Genomic DNA, 9,879 nt, shown 5'->3' on the forward strand with positions numbered 1-9,879 from the left:
GTTACCCCCCTGAGCCAGCCAGTCCCTGCCCTGGGGCTGAATTGGAGCCAGCGCCCCACAGCGGGAAACAGCCCCGTGTCCCATTCCCTGCCCGCCTGAGCCAGCTAGTCCCCGCCCTGAGGCTGGATTGGAGCCAGCACCCCCGAGGGGAGAGGCCCCATGTCCCATTCTTCGCCCCAAGCCAGCCAGCCCGTGTCCCCCCGGCCCCCTGGATGGAATCACAGGCTGTTTGCTCGGTGGTTAATTTCTTATCAGCAGATCTGAGCCGTGTGTGCCCAGCTCTCCCCTTATCAGCCCAGGGACTGGACCCGTTGCTAAAGGGACACAGGAATCCCGTTAGCCGGCCTTCCCTCTGACCCCAGGGCCCCAGCGTGGAGCTAGGGGGTGCTGTGCTGTAGGTACTGTCACCGGTCCCCAGCTGCCCTGCCCCAGAGCCAGCCCATCTCCGCCACCCCCCTCTCCCCCCCGCAGCAGCCTTTGGAAGGGGAAGTCTGGGGCAGCCAGGCGTGTGTTTATTGTAATCTCTGTTTTCCCATGGCCTGGAGGAACAAGTCGCCAGTGATTTGCCCCCTCCGGAGCCCACCTCCCCCCCGCAGCGTGGGGGTGGGCAGTGTCCAGGCACAAGCTAACAAAATAATTGTTCATTCACCAGCACCACTGGTGCTCTGGTCTCCATAGAGAGCCCAGTGCCCTCCCACGCCTCCCCCGTCCTGCCCACTCACCTGTGGAGGCCTCATATACCCCCCCCCCCGCCTCCCCAACTCACAGGATCAGTTCAGGGAGAGGTGGTGACGACAGGGAGAGTGAGCCCTGCTGTTAAACAAGAGCCCTGCCCTCTCCGGGCTGGAAGTGCTTCGGAGAGAGACACTGACACCGCTGAACCTGCCTCCCCAGCCATTCTCGTCAGGATCCCTCTCCTGGACGTGTCTCCCCGGACGCTTCCATCCGAATCTGTCCCCTGGATGCTTCTCCCTGGCTGGTTCCTTTAAGCTCCGTCTCTCACATGCGAGATCCGTTTCCCTTGTGGTTCCATCGGGGTCCGCCTCTCAGACACGTCTCTCTGGTTCTACCAGGATCCCTCTCCCAGACACGTCTTCCTGGCTGGTTCCTTTAGGGTCCGTCTCTCAGACGCGTCCCTGGCTGGTCCCATCAGGATCCGTCTCCCAGAGCCAGGTCCTTCAGAGGAAACTATCTGGATCTCATATTCACACACCTCCCATAGGGATCTGTTTTCTGGACTCGTGGCCCCAGCTGATCCCACAAAGAACTGTCTTCTGGCCTTGTCTCTCCACTACGACCTTCCTTGCCTTGGTGTCTCCAGCCGATCCCCACACAGAATTATTTCTGGGCTTCTCTCTCTGCTCCGACGCCCTCACGTCCCCACCGAGATCCCTGCTTCGCTCCCATTGGTGTCCTCCTCCTCCAGCAATGGCTTCTGCAGGGCTAGAGCTCTTGGCCATGGGGCTATGCATCTTTGGCTGGCTGGGCTCCATCATCTCCTGTGCCCTGCCCATGTGGAAGGTGACGGCCTTCATCGGCAACAACATCGTGGTGGCGCAGATCATCTGGGAGGGGCTGTGGATGAACTGCATCGTGCAGAGCACGGGCCAGATGCAGTGTAAGGTCTATGACTCTATGCTGGCGCTGCCCCAGGACCTGCAGGCCGCCCGTGCCCTCATGGTCATCTCGGTGCTGCTGGCCGTGCTGGCCTTGCTGGTGAGTGTGGTGGGCGCCAAGTGCACCAACTGCGTGGAGGACGAAGGCACCAAGGCGCGGATCATGATTGTCTCTGGTGCCGTCTTCGTGGTCGCCGGCATCCTCTGCCTCATCCCCGTGTGCTGGTCAGCCAACACCATCATCCGGGACTTCTACAACCCGCTGGTGTCCGAAGCCCTGAAGCGGGAGCTGGGGGCGGCGCTATATGTGGGGTGGGCAGCCGCCGCCCTGCTGGTTCTGGGAGGGTCTCTGCTTTGCTGCTCCTGCCCACCCCGCTCCGAGAGGTACCCACCCCGGGTTGGGTACATGGCAGCTGCCAGGTCTGGAGTGGGCAGCGGGGTGGACAAGAGAGACTATGTGTGAGGGGAGTGGAGGAGGGGATAGATGGATGGATGAGCATGTGGGTGAACAGATGAATGAGTGAAGAGTGAGGGAATGAACGAGGGAGTGAATGGAGGAAGGTGTGAAGAGGTGAACGAGGAAGTGAATGGATGAATGAGGGAATCAGCTAATGGCTGAGGGAATGAACAAACTAGTGAAGGAGAGTGAGAATGCGTGAATGTGGGAGGAGATGAATGAATGAGGGAATGAAGAAACAAATGGACAAGTGGATGGAGGAACAAAGGGGCTAACAGACCACGAGTGGAGGAAACACAAGTGAACAGAAGCATGGCTGAAGGAAGGAAAGAACGAGTGAGTGATGGAACGAAGAAGGGTGCAAGCAAATGAACAAGCAGGCAAATGAGTGAAGGGAGAAGCAACGAAGAGAGTGAATGGACACGGGGGAACAAGCGAGTGAATGAGACAACGGACAAATGAAAAAGTGAGGGAAGGAAGGAACGAAATGAAATAAATGAAAGAGGGAGGGGGCAGAGCAAAGCCGGGGGGGGCCACCGAGGAAAGGAGCGAAAGGCCGGCAGCGAAGGGCTGATGGAGAAAGGAGAGGTGGAGACACCCTGCTAGGGAAGGAAGGGAGAAGCGGCCGATCCCCAGCGAATGAACAGCTCGGGGGGCTGAGGGGGCTTGGCCAGGGAGCCCTGACCCCGCGGAGTCCGGCTGGACCTCACCCTGGCTTTGTTTGCTCGACAGTTAATAATTGTCCCAGCACCCTGGACTGAGACCTGCTGAGCCACTCGCTGAACATGGGGACTGCCTGAAACCCCCAGCCTAAGGGGCCCCTCTAGCCAAATCCAGGGGCTCAAGATTTTGGGGGTCTCACCCCCCACTGGGATAGATCCAGGGCTTATGGGGTCATCACTGAGTGAGATTTGCGGGGTTCACAGGGAATGGGGCTGGTGATCCCTGGCTGTGGTTCTTTTGGGAGGACACTGAACCCTTGTTTCCTGACCCGTCCAGGGAGGGGGCTGGGCCCACATTCCTAGGGGCATTATGGAGATAAAAGAACCAGACTAGCACCTGCCACCCTCGCCTCCTGCTTCTCATTTTGGGGCCTGGCTGGGGAGAGGAAAGGTGGGGTGGGACGGGGCGCAGCTGATGGGAGGAAATAGAATTGGGCACTTGGTTTATGAGGGGGTAAATCAGGGCAAGCAGAGTGGGGGTGTTGCTTGTGGGAGGAGACGACTGCTACCAATCAGCCCCCACCCCAGAGAGAGGGAAGAACTGAGGTGTGTGTGGGGGGGCAGGGTATGGCTTCAGGGGGTGGGGGATGCTGTACATGTCCCTCCTCTCCCAAATCTTTGTCCATGAGACTGAGGGAGGTCCCAGCCCATCTCCCCACCCCAGAGCGACAGGGGAATGGAAAACACCCACCTATGTTCCCAGAATTCCCCTCACCGTCACCCAACCCCACCTGGCTGGCTCAGGGGGGCAGGGGATGGGAAACAGGGCCTTTCTCTGGGGCAGGGGACTGGCTGGCTGGCTCCAGGACACGGGGCCTTTCCCCTCCAGGGAGCGCTGGCCCTGACTCACCCTGGGGCAGGGGACAGGACCTTTCCCTTCTAGGGGGCACTGGCTCCTACCTGCCATAGGGCAGGGGACTGGCTGGCTCTGGGGATGGGACCTTTCCCCTTTAGGGGGCGCTGGCTCTGACCAGCTGTGGGGCAGGAGACTGGCTGTCTTTGGGGACAGGACATGGAGCCTTTCCCCTCCAGGGGGCACTGGCTCCAATCAGCCATGGGGCAGGGGACTGGCTGGCTCCAGGGATGGGACTGTTCCCCTACAGGGGGCACTGGCTCCAACCAGCCGTGGGGCAGGGGACTGGCTGGCTCCAGGGATGAGACTGTTCCCCTCCAGGGGGCGCTGGCTCTGACCAGCTGTGGGCCAGGGGACTGGCTGGCTCCCGGGACAGGACACGGGATCTTTCCCCTCCAGGGGGTGCTGGCTCCGACCAGCCGTGGGGCAGGGGACTGGCTGGCTCCAGGGATGGGATCTTTCCCCTCCAGGGGGTGCTGGCTCTGACCAGCCATGGGGCAGGGGACTGGCTGGCTCCAGGGATGGGACCTTTCCCCGCTAGGGGGCGCTGGCTCTGACCAGCTGTGGGGCAGGGGACTGGCTGGCTCCAGGGACGGGACCTTTCCCTGCTAGGGGGCACTGGCTCTGACCAGCTGTGGGGCAGGGGACTGGCTGGCTCCAGGGATGAGACTGTTCCCCTCCAGGGGGCGCTGGCTCTGACCAGCCGTGGGCCAGGGGACTGGCTGGCTCCCGGGACAGGACACGGGATCTTTCCCCTCCAGGGGGTGCTGGCTCCGACCAGCCGTGGGGCAGGGGACTGGCTGGCTCCAGGGACGGGACCTTTCCCTGCTAGGGGGCACTGGCTCTGACCAGCTGTGGGGCAGGGGACTGGCTGGCTCCAGGGACGGGACCTTTCCCCGCTAGGGGGCGCTGGCTCCGACCAGCCGTGGGGCAGGGGACTGGCTGGCTCCCGGGACAGGACACAGGATCTTTCCCCTCCAGGGGGTGCTGGCCCCGACCTGCCCGTTTCAGCTCCGCTGTTTCCCTGGATCCCGGCCTGCACGGCGTCTCTCCCACGAGCTGGACGGGCACCAGCACATTCCTGTGCCAGTGAAGCCTTCCCTGGAGCTGGGGGCGGCTGGCACCAGGAGAGAAATCTCACAGCATCCTCCCCCTGCTGGGGTATTCAGCAGGGAGGGAGGGGTCAGCACAGCCCAAAAGCCAGGCACACAGACACCTCCCCCACACCTCTAGGCCTGACTAATACACCAAGCCCCTTGTTCCCCCACCTGTGCTCCCGGGAGGGGGCTCTAACCACTAGACCCCACTCCCCTCTGAGCTGCTGCCCTCCACCCAACTGGCTGTTCCCCATTGAAAGCTCTGCCCCCCGGGGAGGGATTCCTCACCACCAGGCAGCCTTGCAGTGGAGCAGGGAAAATCCCTACCAAATCACACCCCCTCCCAGTCAGAAATAAACCCACTTCTCTGCTGCTGAGATGCAGCCACCTCTGGGGCAGGGCAGGCACGTAACACTGTGGCAAGAGCACCCCCTACTGAGCTCCCCACCACCATGCAGCACAGGGTCCCACCCTACAGCAAGGGAGAGCGGCTCCCATCGCTCTCCACCCAGCCTGGTCACCCTTGGCCCATTCAGACCCCACCAATGCCGCCCTCTAACAGCATGGAATTGGTTTGACTCTGCCCAGGAACCTGCTGAACTGCCTGCCACATGATCCTGCAGTTAAACCCAAGCAGGGGACTGGAGAGCCACAACTCCCAGGTTTTGTTTCTGGACCCCACTCCCCTCCCAGAACCAGAGGGTTGGAGCCGGGGGGTCTGGGAGCCAGGACTCCTGGGTTCTCTCCCCAGCTCTGGGAGGTGAGTGGGGGCTGGTGGGTGAGAGCAGAGGGGAGGGAAGGAGCCGTTCCTTCCCAGGGCTGCTCTCCCAGTTACCAGCCAGTCACTTCAGCCCAGTCCAGCAGCAGCAACAGCCCCTAGAAGGCAGGATGTGGAGCAGATGGAGAGATGAATTTTACAGCACAAGGGCTGAGGATGAGGGGGTGAAGGGAGCAGACAAAGCAGCCTTTGCTTGTCTTACCCCTGCAGTGGGCTGGAGACAGATCCCCACTCCAGGGAGCACAGAAGGCCATTGCTACATACAAAAAACTCAGATATTTTATTCATCGTATATAAAAACCAAGCAGATGCTATGAAAAATATCTAAGGACTACGTAGGACACATGCAAAGGTTAAAACTAGGCGACCCAACTCCCACTCCTCTAGAGAGAGGCTAGGCTTGGGGGGCTCTACTTGACCTCCCCCCCAGATAACCCTCTAATTTTCAGCGATCAGCGCTTCAACGGGGCAGAACCTCGAGTTGGGTGGCATCGGGGCCGTAGCCTAGGGAGGGGATAACGGGACTGGAGAGGAGCCAGGCTGGGGTGTGTGAGCTGACACATCTGAGGGGAGAAGAGTCGGAAGGTGGCAGGACATGAATGGACCATGGGGGCTGAGGACCATTGCAGCGTGGTGGGGTCCAGAAGCCAAGATGAAGCCACCACCAATGGCAGATACCATGGGTCTGCAGCCCGGCTTCTGTGTTCTCTCCAGGCTGCAGATGCATTCCCAGCACGGACCAGCTAGCTTTGCACCCAGGGGTCTCATGTGGAGATGGGGCCCTGCCCGCCGAGAGGCCCCAGGCTGCCTGCCCCTCAGACGTAGTTCTTGCTGGGGTAGTCACTGCGGGGCTGTGAGACGGCGGCGGTGTAACGGGCGCTGTAGTTGGTGTTTCTCTTGGGACAGGTGCAGCAGAGGAGGCCGCCCCCCAGAACCAGCAGGGCTGCAGCAGCCCAGCCGATGTAGAGGGAAGCCCCCAGCTCCCGCTTCTGGGCTTCAGACATCAGCGGGTTGTAGAAGTCCCGGATGATGGTGTTGGCTGACCAGCACACGGGGATGAGGCAGAGGATGCCGGCGACCACGAAGACGGCACCGGAGACAATCATGATCCGCGCCTTGGTGCCTTCGTCCTCCACGCAGTTGGTGCACTTGGCGCCCACCACGCTCACCAGTAAGGCCAGCACGGCCAGCAGCACCGAGATGACCATGAGGGCGCGGGCGGCCTGCAGGTCCTGGGGCAGCGCCAGCATAGAGTCATAGACCTTACACTGCATCTGGCCCGTGCTCTGCACGATGCAGTTCATCCATAGCCCCTCCCAGATGATCTGCGCCACCACAATGTTGTTGCCGATGAAGGCCGTCACCTTCCACATGGGCAGGGCGCAGGAGATGATGGAGCCCAGCCAGCCCACCACCGAGAGAGCCATGCCCAAGATCTGGAGACCTGCTGAGGCCATGATTGGGTGGGAAGGCGCCTGCAGAGAAAGAGATGGGAGAAGGTAAGAAGAACTGAACACCCAGCAACCCCCAGATAAGAGGAGGGGTCCCACCAGGGCTGTTGTCCTGTTCTGACACCCCACTTCCATTGCACAGGAGACCAATGGGAATCAAGTGACCCTGGGTCTTCGGGAAGGGCCCTGGTGTGTTGTGGACACTGAAGGACCTTCAGATGGACCAGCCAGGAAGGGCAGCAGCTGTTGCGACCCCCACCCCCAGCCCCCAAGTGCTGAAGGTGCCTCACCTTACCCTGCCCAAGGTGAGGGTGTATCACCCCAACGGTACCCTCACCCCACCCCCCCATGTCCCCCTCCTGCAATGGCTGCACTGTGGTGACCCCAAAATGGGGACTTGGGTGGGTGGTAAGAGGGTAGGGGAATGTCTCTGACCCACTGCTGCCACTAATCCAGTTCTCCTTCCCCTCCTTTCCTCGGTGAGTCAGCACCTGGCCTGAATCCCCACCTCCATCAACGGGTGGCAATTTCCCTCTGAAACTTGGCTCCTACAGCCCAACTGGCACCGGCTCTGCTGGGGGACCGGCAGCGGGGACCATCCTGCCCCAGGGGGATGGGACATCTCGGGTCTCCCACGGCCCTAATCCCACCCCGGCTCCCCCCTCCCAGCCAGCGCCAGGCTGAGCCGCATCAGCCCAGGTTCCCCCACCCCCAGCGGGGGCCCGGAGAGCCAAGGGGGCGAGCGCCCCCAGTGCCCGGGGCCAGCTGCGTCTGGCAGGTGTGGAGCGTGCGAGGGGGACCCCAAGGCGGAGATGCAGCCGTGGGGGGCACCAGAGGCGGGGAGATGGGGTAGCCCCAGCTCGGCCCCACCGAGTTCGCTTCGACAGAAACGCGCCCAGCCCCGCGCATGCCTCTGGCGCAGCGCCCCCACCCGGGCCTGGGTTAGCTCCGCTGCGGGGGCCGAGCCCCACCCTGGGCGAGTCCCTGGGTACCGGGGGGCACGAGGGACAGGCCCGGCCTGGAGGCAAGTCCCCCGCCGCCGCCCATGGTGCAGAGCTGGGGAGCGGCTCCCGCAAGGGGGCGGCGTGAGGGGTCCCGGGACCCCCTCAGCAGGGCTTCCGCTGCTGAGCACCCGGACGCCTGGGTTCCATCCCGGCTCCAGGAGGGAACTGGACGGGAGTCGGGTGGGGCTGGGAGCCAGGACTCCTGGGTTCTCTCCCCAGCTCTGGAACTGGAGGGGGGGGGGGCTGGGAGCCAGGACTCCTGGGTTCTCCCACATTTGTTCCCGGCTGGTTACCCCCACACAGCCCCTCGCCAGCCTCCTTTCCAGCCCGCCCCACGGCCAAGCAGCAGCCCAGGGACTGAGGAAAATCCCAGAGCCAGGTGGTGGGGAACAAATAGCTCCTGGCCGCCCCCCAGTGACCACTCCTCCCCCCGCCTGGGGCTCGGCCGGCCCCCAGGACAAAGACCCTCCCCTATTCTCACCTCAGCCCCATTGTCCGCAGGTTTCTGTGAAACTCCCCCCCCGCCGGGCGGGCAGTTTCAGATGAAACGGGGGAGGGGAGCAGCGCCATCTCAGCCTACCCCGGCCCCCTTCCCCGAGAGCGGCCCCTTTGTCCCACAGCCGCACACGTGGGGCTGGCTGGGGGGCGGCGGCAGGGGGGCATAGCCAGCCCAGCGGGTCTCTGTGCTCACAGCCACAAACAGCAGCTCAGGCTCAAGCCCCGGTGGGGGCAGGGGGGGGAAGAATTTGGTCCTATTTTAGGTAGGGGAAACTGAGGCACGGGAGACTGGGGCGCACAAAGGTCGGAGTAAAACCCAGGAGTCCTGATGCCAACTTCCCTCACGGTCCCACAAACACACACTGCTCTACCCGAGCCTGAAATAGTCCTGGCTCCCACCACCCACATCCCACTAGCCCCCACTGCCGTCCCAGAGCCAAGGAGAGGACCCAGGAGTCCTGGCTCCCAGCCCCCCTGCTCTACCCCACCAGCCCCCCCTCCCAGAGCTGGGGAGAGAACCCAGGAGTCCTGGCTCCCAGCCCCCTGCTCTGACCCACCAGCCCCCACTCCCCTCCCAGAGCCAGGGAGAGAACCCAGGAGTCCTGGCTCCCAGCCCCCCTGCTCTACCCCACCAGCCCGCACTCCCCTCCCAGAGCCGGGAGAGGACCCAGGAGTCCTGGCTCCCACCCCCCCAGTCACTCACCTGTCTCTCCGCAGTAACTCTCTCACCAACTCCGTGTCGCAATCCCGCAAATTGCAGTAATACGCAGCTGGCAGGCTCCTCCCTGGGGGGTTAAATACCGACCCCCCCCCCGCCGCCGCCCACTCCCCTCCCCGTGACATCACCCCCAGGTGAAACTCCGTCCACTTAGCGCTGGCCGGAGAATTCCCCCCACCCCCGTAAACAAAGAGCCAGCCCCTCTCCCTGCAACCGGCTCAAACTAACCACAGCCCTGGGCAACAGCCTGGGGGAGGGGAGCCCGGACTCCTGGGTTCTCTCCTTGGCTCTGGGAGGGGAGTGGGGGCTGGTGGTCAGAGCCGGGGGGGCTGGGAGCCAGGACTCCTGGGTTCTCTCCCTGGCTCTGGGAAGGGAGTGCGGGCTGGTGGTCAGAGCCGGGGGGGCAGGGAGCTCGGACTCCTGGGTTCTCTCCCTGGCTCTGGGAAGGGAGTGGGGGTTAGTATCACAGCCGGGGGGCTGGGAGCCAGGACTCCTGGACTGTAATTTCTCTCACTTCCCTTTTTCCCCCCAGGTTGAGTCATGGTCTGGCCAGTTTCACTTCAGTTTCTGGTGAATTTTATCATGCCTGTTCCATGCACCATCCTCTGCTATAAGCCGGAGCTCAGGGGTATCACAGCAGGGGCTCCTCCAGGAGCTAAGGGAGCAAGGGGTGGTGGTTCATCCC

The 9,879-nt window shown here is 62.7% G+C and overlaps 2 protein-coding genes across 2 annotated transcripts; one reads left to right on the forward strand and one right to left on the reverse strand.

Moving 5' to 3' along the window:
• The first annotated feature begins 796 nt into the window (after window positions 1-796).
• LOC127052871 (claudin-9-like) lies at window positions 797-3,115 on the forward strand. Its single transcript, XM_050957005.1, has one exon. It carries the CDS (start codon window positions 1,429-1,431, stop codon window positions 2,077-2,079), a length of 651 nt encoding a protein of 216 aa, XP_050812962.1. The 5' UTR covers window positions 797-1,428; the 3' UTR covers window positions 2,080-3,115.
• Window positions 3,116-5,784: 2,669 nt separating this feature from the next.
• Window positions 5,785-9,256, reverse strand: LOC127052874 (claudin-4-like). Its single transcript, XM_050957010.1, has 2 exons — window positions 9,180-9,256; window positions 5,785-6,998 (listed from the first exon to the last, which is right to left on the reverse strand). The coding sequence occupies exon 2, from the start codon at window positions 6,978-6,980 to the stop codon at window positions 6,339-6,341; it is 642 nt and encodes a 213-aa protein (XP_050812967.1). The 5' UTR covers window positions 6,981-6,998; window positions 9,180-9,256; the 3' UTR covers window positions 5,785-6,338.
• Between the last annotated feature and the right edge of the window lie 623 nt (window positions 9,257-9,879).

This window comes from Gopherus flavomarginatus, chromosome 5 (assembly GCF_025201925.1).
Source record: "Gopherus flavomarginatus isolate rGopFla2 chromosome 5, rGopFla2.mat.asm, whole genome shotgun sequence".
Lineage (NCBI taxonomy): Eukaryota > Metazoa > Chordata > Testudines > Testudinidae > Gopherus > Gopherus flavomarginatus.

What these genes read in the sequence shown, in the direction of transcription:
- LOC127052874 (XM_050957010.1), bottom strand. Translation starts at nt 6,980, where the DNA reads ATGGCCTCAGCAGGTCTCCAGATCTTGGGCATGGCTCTCTCGGTGGTG.
- LOC127052871 (XM_050957005.1), top strand. Translation starts at nt 1,429, where the DNA reads ATGGCTTCTGCAGGGCTAGAGCTCTTGGCCATGGGGCTATGCATCTTT.